Consider the following 20925-nt stretch of genomic DNA (forward strand, 5'->3'; position numbering starts at 1 on the left):
GCTTCTGCTCTTTGAATAGAATCAGGGTATCTCAAATGAGGCAAGACTTATCCCACATGATTTCCTTTCTGAACACCTCACTTTTAGAAGATTGTTGCACAAACTGGAACATGGTCAGAGAGCAAGGAGGCGAGTGAGGGAAGTTGAAAGTGGGTCCTGTGAAGAGGAATTTGCATTATTTGGCCCGAGGAAACCTCGGGGGACAGGGAATTTTCATAGGAAGATGTGTAGCGCCTGGCGGAGTCTGTGGTCATGAGGGAAGGAGATGTGGTATGGAAAATAAGAGCTCATGAAATGATAGGGATGCGTCAGTTCTCAGGTCTGGAACCCCAGGGGTGGGGAAGGCTGGCCACTCTGTAGGGGACCATTTGCCACAAAGAGCTGCTGCTACACTTCCCGCAGAGCATCTGGCACCAAGGAAGCTGTCCCTGCAGCCGCAGGGTCCTCATCCTCTCACCACTGCCTGCTGAGCCTGCCTCCTTCCGCATGAGGCTCTCCCTCCCTCCCCAAACAGCCACCAGGAGGCTCATGGGACCTTCTAAGGCATTGACTTTTTAAAAAATTGGTTCATATTTCTAAGTTGCATTAGGAAGTTTAAAAGTAATAGAAGCCAGAGGGGAAAACCCTATAACCAGACTTTCTCTCCCTAATCGTTAATTTACAGAAATTGCATATTATCTCCATTCTTGCACCCTTGATCTTGCTTTGTGTTTTGAGGGAATTGGTTGCCTTCAAATTACTATGTCAACTATCTGGTGAAGTTCTTATTTTTTTAACTTTTTTTTTAATGTGAATTTATTTTTGAGAGACAGAGGGAGAGAGAGAGAGAGGGAGAGAGAGAGACAGAGCATGAATGAGGGAGGGGCAGAGAGAGAAGGAGACACAGGATCTGAAGCAGGCTCCAGGCTCCAAGCTGTCAGCACAGAGCCTAACAAGGGGCTCGAACTCACAAACCGAGAGACCGGGACCTGAGCCAAAGTCGGCCGCTTAACCGACTGAGCCATCCAGGTGTCCCTGGTGAAGTTCTTATTTATGTTTCTTTGACTCTATGACCCCCATATTTTCTACAGGCCTCAGCATCAGAAAAGTCTGCCTGTTTTAAATACTTGCTCTGCCACTTTCTACCTGTGTGACGGTGAGCAAGTTAATATATATGGTGATCGTGTATTAATTTAATCAGTGAATGTTTGTGGAACACCTACTATGATGTCAGTTCTGTATTTGTTGCTAGTGCATGAAAAATGTTAAGGGAAAAAAATAGCCTCAGGGTATATGAGATTCTGATATCGTTCCCATATATCAAAAATACTTATTTTCTTATGGTAGGAATAGTGAAAATAATACCTCCAGAGTGTTGCTAAGACTTAAAACAGATAACTAATATAAAGTTCCTAAGAGAAATTACATCATGTTAATTCAGCGAATAATTTCCTTTCTTCTTTCTCCTTCCTTTTTTTTTTTTTAACTTCCTTTCTAGTCGGCTTTGTTTATGGAGGAATGTCATACAAGGGTAGTCTTTATGTGTATACCAGTATAGACCTGTCAATGCTTTAAGCTATAATATCCCTTATTCATCTGCCCTTGAGGTACTAACAATCTCTTGAATATGCTATGACGTGTCTCAGGCCTGTGACCTTATGAACATACAGTGTTATCTAGTTCAGTTCTGAACATTTCAAATACTTTAATTTTGTGATAAAAGATTTTATTACTATTAGTAGAGACCATAAGCCATTTATAGTTGCTAAGAAGTTCTTTGGCTAACTCATCATTTTAGGCATCAGCCTAGATGTTACAACCTCCAGGAAGCATTTTCTGGCCATTTAGACTCAGTTAAGTATTTCTGCTCTGAGATTCCTACATTTTCCTATCCTGGAAAGCAATGCACTGATTTGTGTGCAAATGCAATTCAGCCTTTGGCTTATACAATCCTGGATTCAAATCCAGCTCCACCTCTTGGTGGACTTTGGCTAGTTACTTAACCTAAGTCCTCCTTTCCTCATCCATCAACTGTGATTAATAAAACAGGATTACAGGAGAGCATGCATGTTAAGTGCCTATCCAGTGCCTGGCACATGGTAAGCAATGAATAAGTGCTGGGTGGTTATCATCATCACCATCATCATCATCACCATCACCATCACCCCCGGCATCATGACACTTACTGTAATTGCTGGTTGAATACGCTTGTTTTACCCAATAGGCCAGGGACCATATCTTCTCTGTTTTCCTTTTGTCCCCAGTGCCTAACAGATTTGAACACATACTCAGAGTTTAGTAACTTGATTGTTGAATGGTTGTGATGAGCTCAGGTGACAGTAGTGACTCCTGGAGTACTTTAATATATCCTGCATGAGTCACATAATTGTCATCTTTTATGCCCTCAAAAGTAAAGGGATTTTCCCAATCCCCAACCCACCCACTTCATTTTACAAAGTACATGCTAGTACACATCCCACTGTTCAGCTGGGCTAGATGTATATGTAACTGGAAGGCTGTCAACCCAATAAGAGAGTTTAAAAAAAATTTTTTTAATGCTTATTTATATTTGAGAAAGAGAGAGAAAGAAACAGTGCACAAGTGGGGGAGGGGCAGAGAGAGACAGAGGCAGAATTGGAAGCAGGCTCTGGGTTCTGAGCTGTCAGCACAGAGCCCAATGCGAGGCTCGAACCCATGAGCCATGAGATCATGACCTGAGCTGAAGTCAGATGCTCAACCGACTGAACCACCCAGGTGTCCTGAGAAGAAAGTTTTAGAAGGCAAGTCAGAGCAATATGGCTGTTTTTCAAATTTTATTTTTCCATCTATCACCATATTATTTGTGGAATTTGCTTTTTAACCTTTAAGGACAACACTTGCTAACTACTTATAAATAACAAGTGCAAAGTAGTAATGATAATGAGCCCAGAGGTGATGTTGCTACTAAAGTAGAAAAAACTGATACTCACTACAAGTGTAAGGAATATCCACCACTTATTAAACAATTCATTAAGGGAATACACTGTGGTCCTGCTCATCTGCTTGCTAAATTTTATCACAGAGCATATTTTGAATGACTAATAATTTGTAACTACCTTAGCAAAAAATATTTCTATTGTAAGGGAGAAATAGGAAAAAATTTAGACCATGTAAACACTCAAAATTAATTCTAAGGCTTGTCATTCCACAGAGGCCAAATTTTTTTAAAAGAAGAGCTTTACCTCCCTGGAAATGGAAGACATAAGGCCACATTCCAGAGTGGTTTTCCCCGTGTTCACTTTCATTTCAATCCATTGTATTTACCCAAGTACACCATAGGAGGGCAGCATTCTCCTGGTTAACTTAAACAAAACTGCTGATCGTATCAAAATCATTATCTGAATTAGCCCAAGACATCCCTAAATTATCACTTAGATCAAAAAGCTGTTGGAAAAGATAAAAGGAGCATGAAGGAAATCATCCTTTAAGACTCTGAGTTTCTACAAAAGGGAATCATTGAGTTAATCAAGCTGCAAAATGAGAAGACAAAGTTAAAGGAAAGAAAAAATAATTCTCCAAAGTGGAGAAAATGGAAATATTTGTTACATTTGAAAGACTTTTACTAACTATGATAATCTGAACACAAGCTACTCAGTGAGAATCATATCTCATTCTTATTAGTAAGCAATAATTAATAAGCTATTCTGCAACAAAGACCACCTATGAAAGGCTCCCTTCAGTAATGATGTTCCCTTGAATGAACTCAAATCAGGCCTGTCTACTTAGCATCACAGACAGCTTTAGTGTGGTTTCAATGTTGTAAGCAAAAGCATCAGCAGTTTTCACAAATTTTGGTATTCTGGAATTATATAAGCAGGTTTTGCTGTATTGAGAATATACTGGCTTTAGAACAAGTGATACTTAGACACAAGCCTGTGAATGGAAATTTCAGTGAAGCCTCAAAAATTCAAGGCTATAAATCATGATTTTATAATTTGGCTTAAATGTTATCTTTATAACATATAAGGAAAGAGGTTTGCTAAGCAAATCCATGGTCTAAGCAGTTAGCAAAAGGACATGCTGCAATTATTTGAGAATAATTGAATTTTCAAGTCTAACTCTAATTTTGACTTTTCTGCAAAATCTTTTTGCAGAAATATGACACATGCATTTCTAACTAGCTTCTCAGGTGACAGTCTGGTGCTAATAAACAGACTATTCTTTGATTATTTTAGAACACCCAGTACACGGTCTTTCTTGGGAGCAGATGATTAACATAACTGATCAGCCAACACATGGAGTTCACTAACTAGCATTTTGCCAACCTAGTGTGAGTAATATTATGTGACTTTAAAATGGCAAAAATATAACAAAAGTGATTCTCCCATTCATGTTATCTTTCTCTATCAGTCCAAGTTACTAACAATTAGCTATTGTAATGAACATTCTAATATTTCTGCTAGCAGTTCTTGCTTTTGATTAATAACATTATCAGAAAACTGTAAAGATGACTCCTTTCTCTGATATCTTCTTAATCATGGAAAATATTGTATTGCATGCTTTTCTCAATGTACCTATGGGATTGACAATATGCCCATGTGTTCTGACAATAAAGGCAATTATCTGAATGTATCCCATTTTGGAAAAGCAGACCTAAGTGCAAAACATGTAACTACCATCAAGTTCAGAACTTGAAGATCTTTCATTATATTAATAGGTCCCTTATTTTTAGATGTATCCAGATACCAAATATGAATGGCCACATACGTTCAAAAGTACTTGAGAAATCTCACTAATTGTGAGATTAATTGTGAGACTAATTGTGTCACTAATTTTTTAATACTGTATTTAAATAAGAAAAACATCTTGTCTTTTCTATTGGCATCATTCAGGGGGGAACAAAGCTTAATCCAGATGTTTCAATGAGAATGCACATTCCTCACTAAATCTCTCAGGCAACTGCTTTAGTTACTGTTACTAACACGATGCTCCGTCATCTCTTTGTATACATGTCTAATTTATCAGTTTCTTGTAGATTGTCAGCAGCCTGCTGCCTCCGTACCGCCACAGTGCTCACAACTAGCCGGGAGGCAAGACTGCCCAACTGTCAGGTAAATTTGGATGTCATTTCTCTTCTCACCCAGCTGCATGTCAGATCCATGGATCCCAAGCTCTCCTTTCTAACACCATAACTTCCTATCCATGATTATATTTGCTACATTGTATCTCAAATATGGGCTACGCTAACATACACTGGATACCTGAAGTCCACGTGTACCCGATGGAAATACAAGAGAGCTAGAGTTCATTTTACTGGCTGCCAGTGGGTAGACTAAGGGCTGCCTTCAGCTCCCTTGTGTGAGTAAATAGTTGAATTAGTCCAGTGGTTCATTACCTTCCCAAATATAAAACCTGGAATTGTTAGGATGCTTGCCCTACTTTTTCTTTTGCTTGTCTTCTGTCCTTAGAATATAGTTCTCAGGCAAAAAAAAAGCAAGAAGAATAGAAAGCATATCTCATGTCTGTGGCAAGATAACTTTATGAAAATGTTTCTCTTTTTTCTCCACCCACCATCCTCATTAAAACTGAATTTGAAAGCTGGAGAATAACTTATAATTGGCATTTAAAACGAATATTTGCAGTGATAGTGCCCTTTATGTGAGATTAACTGAAGAATTTTAAAGACAGCTTTACATATTCCCTGGACACTAAGTTGGAGAGTTTGCTGACGACTTCTGTTCCAATGAAAGCTTTACAAATCCATCATGAATTTACCTCCAAGTGGCTGCACTCCCACTCAGCATCAGAGCGCCCCCCTCAGGACCTCACATTCTTGTGGAATACTTCATCTCCAGTTACTTGGCCTCTGATGGTGCCAAGTTTTTATAGTCTGGTGCCGCTTGTATAGTCTACTTATTGTTCTTTCCGGATTTTAATTTGTGCTTTGCTCTTCTACCAGGGCAAGGCTGGTTTTGAGCAGGGGCAGGTCTAATTGTATTTCTACATATGTCAGAACTAGATATCAGTAGCTGGCTGCCCGTGGCCATGGGTTAGAGCCAGGAGGACTGGGGAGCCATAAGTGCTCCCCAGAAATACAGTGGCAGCCAAAGCCCCCATGTGACTTGGTCTCCAGGTGGTTGTCCAGCCAACTGTAGAAGTGAGATGGGGAGTTAGCAGGAAACGGTGCATGATTAAATAGGCCCCGAGCCAGTATCTCCTGATTGATGTCTAGTCTGCCAACAGGATTCCAGCAACAGGATTTTTACTTTAGAAATGTTCTTTGCTAACATATGAATGCCATTTTATTACAGCAGCCAACTGTAGAGTCACTTTAATTGTGTAAGTAATTGAATATAATTATAAATGTTCACACTCAACCTAGCGGGACTCTGTGTGTGGAGTGTTGAAGGGGTCTTAACCCGCAGTCCATTCTCCACCGGGCATCCCCACTGCTCCACCGATGTTCAGCACCTGTTGATTACAGGAATGAGTGAATGAGCTCTGGAGGCAGATAGTTTGAGTTTAAATCCTACCCCTACCACCTGCTAGTTGTGTAATTGTGGAAAGTTGCTTTTGCTGGCTCAGCTTCTGTGTGTGTCTGTTGTTGTTTTGTTTGTTTGTTTGTTTCCACTTATAAAGTAAGGAAGAGGATAGTTTTGAGGGATTCTGTGAGGCACAGGCCTGATGCACACCCAGTGTGCTCTCGATATCCATTACCACTACTAACCATTCTCAGTACCTAACTGTTCCTCAAGGCAAAGGCCTGTGGTCTCTTTCATAACTTCTGTAATTTGCTTGTGGAAAGTGTGAGGAAGCCCACGTCTTATTTATTTATTTATTTATTTAATTTGTTTTAATTTACATCCCAGTTAGTTGGCATATAGTACAATAATGATTTCAGGAGTAGAATCCAGTGATTGATCTCCTACGTAGGAGAAGTCTACTTCTTTAAGTGTTTCAAATGGGTAAGGAATGGAAAGGCTAGTGGGGAAATTTTTTACATGGAATTTTATTTCACCTTCCTTTCTTTTTCTTAGGAACCAGTTTGACTAAATGGTTACCTGCCCCAGTTCCGTATCTTCTGAGTGTACAGAATTTAGGTTGTTTGCTGCACCCCCACAGGGATTATTTCTTTTAAAGAAAAGCAACTTAATGAATTACAGATGTTTCCAGTTTCCACCCATGTGAATGCAGCATGGTCCAAGCTTCCGCTGTCCCTTATTGTGGTCCTCACAGAGAAATGATAAAGTACATACAGACCTGAAAAGACTGTCCTTTTCAGAGTCACCGAGATTATGATCGTCTTCCTTCCCACCCACACCTGCTGCCAAATGGATTGAATTTGATGCCCTCACCACTCTTTTCACTTCTTTCTGGCAAGAAAAGTTAACAGCCAACGTTTGAATTCTTACCATGTACCTGACATGTGTTCAGTTCTTTACAGTTTTTAATCATTACAACCCCCCGAAGGTAGGCACAGTTACCCCACCCATTTTTAAACCAGGACACTGAGGAGGAGGAGGAGGTCACATGACTTCTCTGGGGTCACCCATCCTGGAAGGATTTGAGCCCAACGAGTCTGGCACCCATGGTCCCACCACTACAGTACACACCAATGTGCTGCCAGGAGATGCTCACCGATTTTAATTCTGCTGTGATGAGCATAGAGAGCATTTAAATCACCCATGTTGACGCTTTATCCCTGCCTGGAAAAAGAATGTTCATTTCATAGAAACATGAGAAATGAAACACACTAACAGTGTTGAGTAACCATACATCAGTGTTCTCTATCTCTGTTTCTCACAATGAAAATTATCTTATACTTCCTTCAGCTTACCTAGGTGTTCAAATAACTTTTTGGGCATATGGTTTTGAATACATGAGCATTTTCCTCCTATTTTTCATATGTGCTTTCTACAGACTGATTCCATTATAGAGCTAAGTTATTGCAATTGTTTATAGATGATAGATATTATAATATGGACAGAGTGCCCAAGGTGTTGCAGCGTTGGATGTAATATTTAAATATATGCAGATGTTTCTTATTTAGCACTTCTCCCCTTCTATCAAGTAGTTGCTTATTGGGACAAAAAAAAGAAACTTTCTGAAGAAATACCCATCTTTATATCTTAATAATAGTTTCCTAAGCCAACTGTTTACAACGTGATCTACCTACAAAAAGTAGGTTCTTAAATGGTAAAGGTTGAATAACAGGTGGGTTCCTGAAGGTGTTTAGTCATCACAACTGAATACGTTCTGTGCCTTAAATAATTAGAACTTCTCTAATATTTATATCTAAGAAACAATTTCTTAACCTGTAAGCCAATGTGTGATTGCATTTTTATGGAAATTTAAAATAGCCATAGTGTATTATAAAGTATTTATGGGGGTGCCTGGGTGGCTCAGTCGGTTGAGTGTCTGACTTCAGCTCAGGTCATGATCTCACTGTTTCTGAGTTTGAGCCCCGCATCGTGCTCTGTGTTAAGAGCTCAGAGCCTGGGACCTGTTTCAGATTCTGTGTCTCCCTCTCTCTCTCTCTGTCTCTGTCTGCTCCTCCCCTACTCATGCTCTGTCTCTCTCTCTCTCTCTCTCTCTCAAATAAACATTAAAAAAATAATAAAAAAGAAATAAAGTATTTATGATCCCTCACTTTATGTAAAAAATCTGAAATAATGAACAAATTTTGAAATCATCATGAATAGCATAGTGTCATGGTGTTGGGCCAAGCGGACCATAACTTGGAGTTAAGCTGTTGCTACACCCTTCAGCTGGTCAAGCAGAAATGCTTGTCTTCTTTGATGAAGAAGAGTATTTGAACGACATGGGGCCTTCAAACAGCCGTCTTGTGTAATGTGACTACCCCATGCTGCTTGCCACAACTTATGTTGAATAATATGTTTCGTTCCCCCCAGAAGAAACTTGTTCTTAATCATGCAGATTTAATAGAAAGAAGCCCTGTTAGGTCCGTGGGAGAGTCTGTCTGCTGCTGTGTTTCCTCCGCCATCTGACTCTGTGTGGAGGGTGGAGGAAGACTCTTGCCATGCGATATTTTTTTAGTGCTTGTGTTGAAGCTCCAGCTCTCCCAGGCTCACCTACCATATTTTAAAAATAGCTGGGAAAAATCATTGTTATTGCTTGTTGCTCTTACCAATACAGAAGAGCACCTCTCCTCTGAAATTAAACTCATAGCAGTTCAAAGAGTTTGGGAGGTAAAGATGACCTCAAGCAGATCGGTATTTTACATAATTATAATTTTGTATTAAAATTCAAGAGATATACTTGAAGGATAATCTCAGTACCAAAGGTAAAAAGTATTTTTTTAACGTTTATTTATTTTTGAGCGAGAGAGAGAGAACAAGAACAGGGGAGGGGCAGAGAGAGAGGGACACGCAGTATCTGAAGCAGGCTCCAGGCTCCCACCTGTCAGCACAGAGCCGGACGCGGACCTCAGACTCACCGACCGTGAGGTCATGACCTCAGCCAAAGTCAGATGCTTAACTGATTGAGCCACCCAGCTGCCCCAAGATAAAAAGTATTTTTAATGGCAATTTTTAATGAATTCAATGATAATATTAGCTTTAAAAACTATGATTAAATAAATACTAATACTCATAATCATGGTAAGCCATGAATAGTTTTCTCAAATATTACTCCTGACAGAAATGAATTCTGTGGTACTGAATTTCATAATATATGAGGGAAAAAGCAGAGTGTTAGAAAAATGCCCATCTTTTTCTATTAAAAAAAAATCCCCATAGTGTGTGTTCCCCCCCATTAGTTACCTTTGAAAAGGTCTGAACTCCAATGTGTTTTATAGTTTTACCGTAGAAAATTCAGTGATTTCACTCCCTTATCCTGCAAGATTATTCATCAAAACATTGATGAGCCTGGACATTTATGTGTTCATTTAAACTGGAGGCTCTCCGAAGTGGTTGTTTGGAAGTCTGTATTATATGCTCATCGAATAGGAAGTTTTAAAACTGTCCCGTCTGATTTACACCACTAAGCTAAAGCAAGCAGTGGCAACCTTTAGAGCAAATTAGGCTTCAATAGACAAAGGACTTATCCTATGGAATCTGGATCTACCAGAGAACTCAAGAGTTCTCTAAAGGCATGGTCCAGCATTGTCTGCATTCCCCTGGAGCTTGTTAGAAATAAAGATTCTCAGGTCCCCCCTCAGAGCTATCAAATCAGAATCGGCATTTTACCAAGATCCCAAGTGATTGGTGTGCACATTAAAGTTTAAAAAGAACCGATTTGAAGAAATATTGCAACTAACCCAAAGACCTGAGGGAAACGAGACTGTGTGCAGAAATTAAAGAGCAACATTGGAGGAAGAGTTATATATGTCCTTTCCCTACCACATTTTCCTTTTTCTTTTTAATTCCTTTCTTTCTCTCTTTCTTTCTCTCTCTCTCTCTCTCTCTCTGTCTCTTTCTTTCTTTCTGTACACTGTTTTGAAAAACTCCAGTCGTCTTAGCATGCTTTAGATTTAAACTGTTTATTGTGCAGAGTTTCTGTTTCTGTTTTAAAATTTTCTGTGAAGAGATTGTGTCTCTTTAACCCTTACAAGTGTGCCTGGTCCCCTGTACGTGTGTTTCTTGCTGACACGCCTGTTTCTCATTTTCAGTCCTGACATAGCTCTCCCTGACGAGCAGCCACATTCCAGCCCGCAGTGCGCCCCTCTCCACTGTCTCTCCAAGCCTCCTTACCCCTAGTCTCCATCTCCCACGGACGAATATCTGAGGTGAATGCTTTGTAACCACACACAGGATACTGCCCAAGATCCCGCGGGTGTTTTCTTCTCGGGTGTGAGAGGTAGGATTGGATTCGTGTTCGTCATTTTGGAAGATGAAAGAAAGTTAAGAAGAATAACACAAAGCACAGACTCCAGTGTGATGAAACATTTGATGGTTTCTCTAAGTCACAGACAAACCTCTACAATCAAATGGCTATGGTTAATTAAAAGCAAGAAATAAAAGGAAACAGGAACCGTGTATCTCAGATGGCTGGCTTTACCTCGATAGCATAAGAAAGACCTAAGACAATGTAAAATACATAGATTGTAAAATCATCTTTCCTTGTACTTCTAATTCAGCTATAGAAGTCGATTCCCATATTTTTTGTCATCAATATTTATTTTATACTTTATTTGCCACATGACTTATGTCTATAAAAACCATTTCTGTGAGAGGTGAACTTAATTCATTTATTTTTAAATACACATAATTTGCTCAATTAAGTATGAGTTTTAATTTAGTTTGAAATCTGGAATTGACCAGACCATGGTCATATTTCTTGCACAAAATAATAAATGAGGTGCATTGGAATGTTAACAATAACTGTATTTTGCTGCTACACTGATATTGTTTATGTGCTTATTTACATTAACTGCTGGTGGTGTTTTTTTTTTTTTTAACTAGAATTCTTTACTTGATTTTATTAAGTAAATCTAAGAAAGACTATGTTATGATTCACTGACTTACTCAACTTTTGACAGCATCTTTAATTTTTTAAAACTGCAGACAAGTAGATCACTGGTGCTGCTCTCTTGTGTGTGTGTATGTGTGTGTGATAATGTTAAGGAAGCTAAATAACGTTAAGGGGGAAAAAAGCGTGTTCATTTAAAGACCAGATTTTTTTTTTTTTACTTTCCCAAATTCAGGGTCCCTAATCATGAGTCTTTCCTGCAAAAAAGGTATCAAACTGGGAAACAATATACTACATAGATGTAAGTTAGCCTTTGATTAATTAATTTACCCAGAAAGTGTTCAAATTTTGATTAAAAGTGTATGTTTTGTTGTTGTTAGGTTTTTTTCATAATGAATCTTCCTTGCCAAAAAACAATAAATAAACCTTAGCTCATTGTCTACTTTTGACAAACACTCAGGTGCCTACAATCATTATATTATATTGAGATAATACATGTTCCTAGTTCATTTACAGATTCTGCTGGGTAACTTTTATGACTTGATTTAAGGCAGTGGATTTTCATAGCAAAATTTCTTTTGCACATAATCTGACGAACAAGGAAAACAGCTAATTGAGCTGAAAGGTCTAACACTCTTGGGCTCCTTAAGTACCAAGTGCTGCCCACACAATCGCTCCTAGCCCTGATTCCTTGTCTAGTCAGGTAGCCTTAACTTATTTAAAACCATAACGGTTTGACCTTTTCATGTAACTGTATCTGTAACTTCTCTTCAAAACAAAAACAATCCTCACTGTTAACACAAAAGATAGTTAACAATGCAGGGCTCTAGCAGTGGAGATCTAGTTGTGGAGATCTCAGCTTCATGGGTGGGGGTAGGGAGCACATTCATGGATGGTCTATCAAAGATGGCAGCCAGTCGGTAAATCATAAAGCACAGTGCAGGAGCTCTCGTCAGTTGTACGTACACCTATTAAGTAGTGGTCACTATTACCAAAGCAACCAAGAGGTTTTGAGTTCCTTATGTGAGTGCTGTTTTCAACAGTGTCATTTATTATGCAGCTTGGAGTAACTGGAAATCTTCACCAAAGTAAAGATTCAGGTTAAAGTAACAGAAACAAGAAACAAAACAAACCTTCATAAAGTCCCGATCGTGGCAGCCAAATGTTCTGCTCATTCCTACCTGCATTGCCTTGCTGTTCTTAATCATTTCCTTCATTTTGTTAATGTTTTATCTGCTTGGTACCAGTATTAGTGAGACGGTGTGGATTTCGTTGGAGTTCAATTCAAAGAAACTATCCCATACCCCCTGCTACTTTTTCTTTCTCTGTTTCTTCTTTTTATTTCTCTTTCGAGCATTATGTTTTCAGACCTGAGAAGTGGCATGGCTGCTAAGTTGACTTTTAATAAAAACTGTTTGTGCCTGAGGGAAAATACGCCTTTTTAAAAAGTACCTCAGAACATCTTCCTCTATTGCCTCATCAACTTTGTTGGTGGTACAGGGATTCAGCAGTAAGTATTGTCTGTGTGGAATACAGGGCAGTACTGCCTATTGACAGTGCAGTATTGCTTTCGTGCCCCTTTACTCTGTAGTTATGACCTGGTGAAAAGCCAAGGTATAGACAACACATTTATTTCTTTCAATACAATTTTATCATAAAGTCTATTATATGCTGGTTTTATTTCACTTCTTTATCCTAATAGAGTGGGAAATGCTTGTTTTGAAGTATCAATTCTATAAAGTTGTTAATTTTAGCAAACTTTGCCAAGAAGATATAGAAACGTGGAAATAAATTTCTAATTTTCAGCACAAACTTAGATAATAGTCCCTAACCGGTAAGAGAGAATTCCATGTATTTACACTGTGGCATCATTTAGTATAGTTTAAACCGAGCCATATCTATATTTATTTATAGGCATTTAAAAATTAAATATGTGTAGCATTGTTAAAATCAGTACCTTTAAAAAAATCAGAATTCAAAAAGAAATTGAAAAATTGAAGAATCAGTGAAAATCAGAAAGAACAAACCTCAGTGAGACTGACTGAAGACAGACTTGGCGAATGAAAACCAACTACAGAAATACAATAATATTGGTTAATCATTGGAAACACAGTGGGCAAACACGAAAGGTAACCGGCAAGAGCGGTTAGCAAAGGAACTAGTAGTTTTTTACAAGTAAGCACAATTATTATACTAAAAAGAAGTCATTATGCAGAGATGCTTTCCTACTGAGGCTTTTTCTTAGCCAAAAAATAAAATTAAGTTTAAAGGAGCAATAAATTGCCTTTGGCCTGAGTGCACAGGAGTATACAGGACCCTTGGATTTATCTTTCCAGTCAACTTGTATTTCATCAGATCCCTCTCATACATACAATTCTGCTTCAATGAGAGGAATCTGAAGAACTTTGAGAAAACGAAAAGTTATTAAATAATTAAGAAAAGACCTATTTAGAAAAATGATACTTTTATTTAGCTTAAGGAAAAGGAGGTACAATAGTGATCCTCAAGCCGAGAAAATGTAACAAACGAGAAGTACCGGTTATAGATATCATTATTAAGACTGGAATAAGAAAAACTAAGTCTTTAGTGTGAAGGATTTATATTACCTCTATGAAAGAGATTTTTAACGGTGGAAAATAAATCATTGGAACTGATAATCATAAGGAATTTTTGTTTTTCAAAATTAAATACTATTGGTTTTCTAGTAAGGATTGATAGGTGGCAAGGTATTTTATGATAACGTATTATAATTCTGGGATTCCATAATCCTATGCTTCTTTTGAACTTGAAAATACTCTGAAGTAATGCTGGTTAATCATAAAATATTTTATCCCTTGAAAATAGGATAACAATCTTAATTTTTCCAAGATCTCTGATAAAAAACAAGATCATTGGTATTACTTTTTCTTCCAGCTATATTTCATAATATCTTTAAAGTTGCCCAGAATGTAGTAATTTTAGTATAAAAAGCCTCAATTGTCAGAGTCTAAAAAACAAATGTCCTCAGGAATACTTCAGAAATAGAAAGTATGCAATCCCTTGGGGGCCAGATGCCTCTCAAATTTTATCTTTTCTTAAAAGGATCTTCAATCTCCGTATTTCCTCTTTCTAATGCTTTGGAAAATATTCCTGTACAGATAGTCCTTCTGTTTCCAACAACCATGAAACACTGGTCATATAAACCAACCGGGAATGTGGATGGTATTAAATAAAATCCTCTACAATTCTCAAGTGGAAATTACAAAATATGAAAAGGAAGAAATGGGATATATTTTCTACTAGGATAAGAATGACAAATTTTAATGTGTAATTATTGTAATCAATCAGCCAAAAGACATAATCTGTCTTTCAGAAAGACATATCAAGGGAAAGTAATCGATTTCCAGTAAGGAACTATGTTGATCCAGCCCAAGGATGCCAAAGGCATTGATATTGTAGATCTAAAGGAGGACTTAGATTCAAAAGGAACTCTTAGGATAAAGTTCACAATTAAAAAAAATTGTCCTCCAGACTTTTTGTTTGTTTTTAAGCCAGAATGATTTAAAATAATCCTTGTATTTAAGATTGCAAAAAATTTAGAAGAATATGTTTTCAAATAAAGGGAACATAATTCTTGACAAAGCTGTTGAACTGGAGTTGTGATAAATGGCATGATCAGTGCTGCTATTGACAAGGAATTTTTACCTTGAAATCAATTTCTATGGACATAGAAGACCAGTCTAGCTCCCGAGTGACCTTTTCCACTGTCTGTAATTATGTCCCCAGATGAGTTGCATCTGTAAGTAAATTCATCTTTACTTAAACACCAAGTTAACTGCCATAGTCCCTGATGTGTTGCATTTGTAGCCTGATCCAATTACGTTGACATCAGAAGGATTTTGTCTAGACATCTCTTTCATCCTTCTTACTCAAATATAACTGAAAAAGATATTTAGTATTAAGGTGTGTTCCCCAATCGATTTTTCCAGAAATAATGTTCTACTTACGAAGAAGAGGAGTAATTAACTGCCTTTACTTTAAGGGTGTGAGTACATAAAAGTATGCGTGTAAAATGTTTGCATGAGATATTTCACATCATGTAAGCTTTCCCATATTCATAATATGAACACTATAGAAGTCTTATTTCTCTTGTGATCTTCTCTCCATTAGGAATGTAAGGAGATTATTACCTGTATCTGGTCTCCTTTCCATATTGAAATGCATGGCTCTAATCCTCAGTGTATTTTTATCCCTTTCCTCTGGAGTTATTTAAAATTTGTCCTATTTAAACTGACGCCTGAATAAACTACCGAGCCAGATTATTTCTGTGATTGGAGTTTAAGTGCTATAGAACATTGGTCAAGAACACATCTTTATTTTAACTTTTCTTTCTTTCAGAATTATTCTCTGATCGTTATGGTTCTCTAATAAAAACACTGAGAAGTAAATCGAATGTTTTTAGTATAGCTGTATGCTTTTCTTTCTAAAAAGTCATTTAAAAACAAAGATCAGAGAACTATAAAGAGAAATGTCATCATTTTGTTGACAAATCATTATTCAATAATAACAAATATCCAGAATGAGTCATTTTGTTGTTTAGGTTTATAGATTTGATTATGTACCAAATCTTAGAGGAAATAAATGATTTTACCATTATTGCCACAAAATTTTTAAGCTCAATGGTTTGACTGTTAAGAGTCAATTAAACAATTCTTTGAAAATCTTTTATGATATTTTTATAATCTACTCAGTGTTTTTATTTGCATGATTATGCATATATGATGAACCATATATGATTCTGAATTGTATTTCTTTCCAGTATTAACATTTGTGTAATGTGTGGCCCCCCTGATTTGTACACTATATAATTGTTGTTGTAAAGATTCTGCTGTTCCTACATTTAATTGCAATTTTGTTTTTATACCTTTTGGGATTAAATGGTGAAGTGTTTCCACCTAATGATAATACCATATGAAAACATGACTAAAAGACTGATCTAAGAAACTCTTTTGTTGCTAATTATTTTTTAAAATCCAAATTTCAAAGGACACTTGTTCTCCAAGACATATACGTTTATTTTAAATTCAGAAAAATTCTTATGAATTTATTATTGCTTGTTCTTTAAAATTTTTTTATTATAGACAATCCTCAGTGAATGTTTCGTGGGAGAATCCATATATGATATGTTCTTGTATTTGTGTAATCTGATCATGCACTCATTGGTTGGAAAAGGAACTCCATTGCTAAGAAAATAACCAAAAGCCAATATATCAATTCTTATATCTTGGTTTATGTTACCAACTGAATATGGTGTAATGCATAACTCTTTCCAGTAAATAAACTGGTTATCTTTTCATTTCATCTATGCTACCTTTTTATCAGTTTGAGCGATTTTTCTGTATGTCATTTTGATTTGTACTTACCAAAAAAGAAGAAAGTATAGGAGTTTCTATGTGATTTATATATTTATTCAAAGAGCACTTATTTGAACTGAAAACTAAATGCTTCCCTTTGACATTTCTACACATTCCTATTAAGTAATGTGTATCAAATTTGCCCATTTTCTCCATTTATCATCTCTCGTACCTGTAATCTTTTCTAAAAGGGTATTTTGGCAGGAGGATACACTTAGCTGAATTAGATTAGGATGTACCAACATGAAGAAAGTGTTCAAAAAAAAAAAAAAGGAAACATTACTTTAATGAAAGAAGAATGAAGAAGTTTGTATGCTTTATTTTGGAATACAATCCTTCTTTGTTCTCTTTCATGTGAAGGAAGAGCAGAGTCCCAAAACTTGGAGGAAGGTTAGTTTGCTAGCTCCTTCTTCAACTATGTGTTGTAGCAAATCAGCTGCTTTGGGAGTTACCTGCTTTGACGTGATTGTATTTCAGGAAGTGGGAGAGAGGGAGAACCAGGCAGAATATGGACTTACGTGAGGCTTTGATGAGTTGAAACCTCTAATGCAATCCTCACCATAACTGATCAGATTAATGGGCACTGCGACAATCCTAGCTGAAGGTGCCTGCTTAGTTGTTGTATGAACACAACACTAGATATAATAGTGTAAACTTTCCCCCAAGTCTCTCCTTTTCCTCTTCTGAAAGCTATTGCTTTTCCTGGAGGTTGGATCTAGAGGTCTATTTGATCCATGATCTTCTCTTAAACAATGAAGCTAATAGTTGCATTCAAAAGCTAAAAACTGGATCAGCCTCCAGGAGCACCAAGTAAGTTTTTTCTTATCCCTGCATTTTGCAGGTGACTTGAACAGCACTGCATCCCCACTGGGCGTAAGAAAGAATCCAGAATTGATGGGCACTGGTGGGAGGGATTTTCTTAATTCGGGGTTGTACACACATCGACTAGTAAGTACATTGTGGGAACTCAATAAACTCGAAACCCACTTCCTGAGAAGTGGGTTCATTGGCTCCTTACCATCGAACCTTTCTTTTAACACATCTGGAATTGAGTTTATAGAACCTAAAGTCACCTGTTGTAATATCAGCAGGCACAAAATACCAACCAATTGAGGGAAGTGGCCTTTAAATTAAGTGAATGGTTATTCTCACCATTTTCTTAGTCTAGGTGTCTAACTATATTTGAAGGAACCTTCATGTATATAATGAAATCATCTGACAGAGTTCCTTCTTAAACATTTCATGAATCAACTATCATTGAAATACCTTAAGCAGAAAGGATAATTCAGCTACAATATTAGCTGTCAAGGAAGATAAATCTCACTGGAAAAAATATTGCCAGTATCAAAAGTAAACATAATTCATAATGTAGTTTAAATGTAGAAAACAATATAAAGATAGATAAGTCATAACTATAGTAACATCCTGTTAAAGAGTAAAGAAAAGTTACAGTTGTTTACGTAATTTGTGAGGTCTGGTGCAGAATGAAAATGTGGACTTCCGGGGCGCCTGGGTGGCGCAGTCGGTTAAGCGTCCGACTTCAGCCAGGTCACGATCTCGCGGTCCGTGAGTTCGAGCCCCGCGTCAGGCTCTGGGCTGATGGCTCGGAGCCTGGAGCCTGTTTCTGATTCTGTGTCTCCCTCTCTCTCTGCCCCTCGCCCGTTCATGCTCTGTCTCTCTCTGTCCCAAAAATAAATAAACGTTGAAAAAAAAATTTAAAAAAAGAAAATGTGGACTTCCTTGTTCAAAAATTATTCAGAATTTCAAGATCTTGACAGCAGAGCATGAAAGCAGGCTGGGAATCCTCAGCATAGGGGATTCTGTGTGTGACAGTAGAAGGCCGGCCCACGAATAGAAGTCCCGCCCCAGAGAAGATGCTGAAGTAATGCTCCGGGACTTAAACAGTGAACGGAGCTATGCAGAACCTGGACCTTATTATTAACAGAATGGATTTTCCAGTTTCTGTGTTGGCAAGAAAAAAATAATGTGTTTATTATCTGGGACAAAGCATTTTAATGCTGTTACTTCAAAGAGTTATAATGTTGAGTCTTGCAATACTCTCATAACCCAATGCAGTCATACATTTCAACGTGAGATTTTAAAATGCTGACATACCTACTAAGTCATATAGAGATGGTAAAAATCATTAAAATAAATCTTATATCAGCAGTAGACGTTTTAATTACTGTGTATTTAAGTAAAACCAATTTAAAAACCCTGCTGGTAGCTTCATAACTTGACTTCCCTTGAAGTTATGAATGATTAATAATGTCAGTCAAATATCACAGGAAGATTTGCCTCATTTAGAAGAGCTAATAGCCCAAGATTAGTAAGTGATTTATCTCAGTTTCTAAATAAATCAGAGGAAAGAAATTATTTACTTCTTTGAGATCCATTGATATTGAAAATAAAAGGGCTCATGTTTTACTGTTACCCTATATGAAAGAAAGGGAGAAAATTTAAATATATATTAGTTTTTTCCCCCTTGTTACTTTTGGTAAAATAACAGTGGAGACCTATAGAAATGGTTATCTGTAAAAGAGCAAGGGGTATGGTGGAAGCGAACCAAGGGAGCCAGATCCCTCAGTAGGAGGTGAATGCTTTTTTACATTGTTTTCCTATTTCAACCATGGAAATATAGTATCTATTAAAAAATGGAAAAATAAATATTGGCTCTCAAATATTTTACAATGAAGTCAGAAATAAAAAATTAGCATGAATTCTGGAGCAATAATTGTTTTAAAGCAGACTATGTCATCAGAAGTATTTTGAAAAACATGAAATTTGTTCAGATTTAAACCCTGGTATTTACAATCTCTGTGCATTGGAAAGGTATTTAATCTCTTCTTGCCTCAACTATCTCATTTTATAAGTGAGGATACCAATGCCCACCTGCAAGGTTATTATAAAAATTAAATGCAAGGGCGTACGTGACTTCTTTCAAACAGTATTTAGCCTTTCACAGCTAATAATATTTCCAATACCATAATGCTTAGACTACTGAATTTCATCCTATCTGGATGAAATTCATCATTCACTTGTACATGCATTACTTCAGGAAAGATTTATTGAGAACCTGTTTTGTGCCAGATATTCCTCTAGGGGCTTAAGATATATCAGAAAACAAAACAAAGAAGGTTCATGTCTTTCTGAAATTTGTATTGTATATGTTGCATTAATGAGGGAGATATACAAAAAACAGTAAACAGAATAAAAGTGTAAATATCAAAGTATGTTAGTGAAATTGTTATGGAAAAAGAAAAAAAGTAGAATCAGGAAAAGAGATTGTGCTGGGTTGGGGTGGGGTGAAAGTGAAACAGATCACAATATCAAATGGGGTGGACAGGTGGGGCCTTATTAAAAGAAGATAAATGTAATCCTGTTCACATCACGATTGCTTCAGTTTTTAAAATTATTAAATTACATCTGTTGTTCGGATTTTTATATGTTATTATCCATCTAAAAACATCAACCACAATGAACATTAAGCAATAGCATTTTCAAAATCTGCCTTTTAAAATATTCTAATAATTTGGAATGAGCATTAAAAAATCTGCATATATTTCATTTCATGACAATATTGGCTTAAAATCCCAATATTTATTTTACAAAACTTTCATGCCTTTTTGAAACTTTAAGACATGCCCATTTATGCTTCCCCAATAAAAATTTGAGTCAGATAATTTTACTCAATAGGCTCACTGATAATTGTCAATTCTAATGTCAATTGACCCTATACATAATCCTTAAGATAACTCATGTTTTTCAATGTATAGTCAGAGACTAAACGGTTCTTTCCTTTATGTATTAATTCCAACTCTCTCCTTGAATGACCCTTTCATCCAAAATAAAATTAAGGGTTCTTTTAAAAATATATTTGTAGGGGTGCCTGGGTGGCTCAGTAGGTTAAGCATCTGACTTCAGCTCAGGCCATGATCTCACAGTGCATGGGTTTGAGCCCCACATAGGGCTCTGCGCTGACAATGCAGAGCCTGCTTGGGATTCTCTCTCTCACCCTCTCTCTCTGCCCCTCCCCTACTTGTGCTTTCTCTCTCTCAAAATAAATAATTTAATAAATAAAAACTTAAAAAAAATAAAAATGTATTTGCACACCCTCCCCTAAAAAATACATTTATGCAAACTT

The 20925-nt window shown here is 37.0% G+C and overlaps 1 protein-coding gene across 3 annotated transcripts in view; it reads left to right on the top strand.

The window, feature by feature from the left end:
- Positions 1 to 13332, top strand: part of BICD1 (BICD cargo adaptor 1) — a 260628-nt gene extending 247296 nt beyond the window's left edge. The window contains exons 10-11 of one of the 3 annotated variants that reach the window (XM_030322126.1): positions 4994 to 5069; positions 10589 to 13332. In XM_030322126.1, coding sequence (XP_030177986.1) covers positions 4994 to 5069; positions 10589 to 10676 — 164 coding nt within the window. In that variant the 3' untranslated portion in view covers positions 10677 to 13332. The remainder of the gene's footprint in view (positions 1 to 4993; positions 5070 to 10588) is intronic. The other 2 variants (XM_030322124.1, XM_030322125.1) reach the window with 2 other exon arrangements.
- The last annotated feature ends 7593 nt before the right edge of the window (positions 13333 to 20925 follow it).

The sequence above is a fragment of the Lynx canadensis genome, chromosome B4 (genome assembly GCF_007474595.2).
Source record: "Lynx canadensis isolate LIC74 chromosome B4, mLynCan4.pri.v2, whole genome shotgun sequence".
NCBI lineage: Eukaryota > Metazoa > Chordata > Mammalia > Carnivora > Felidae > Lynx > Lynx canadensis.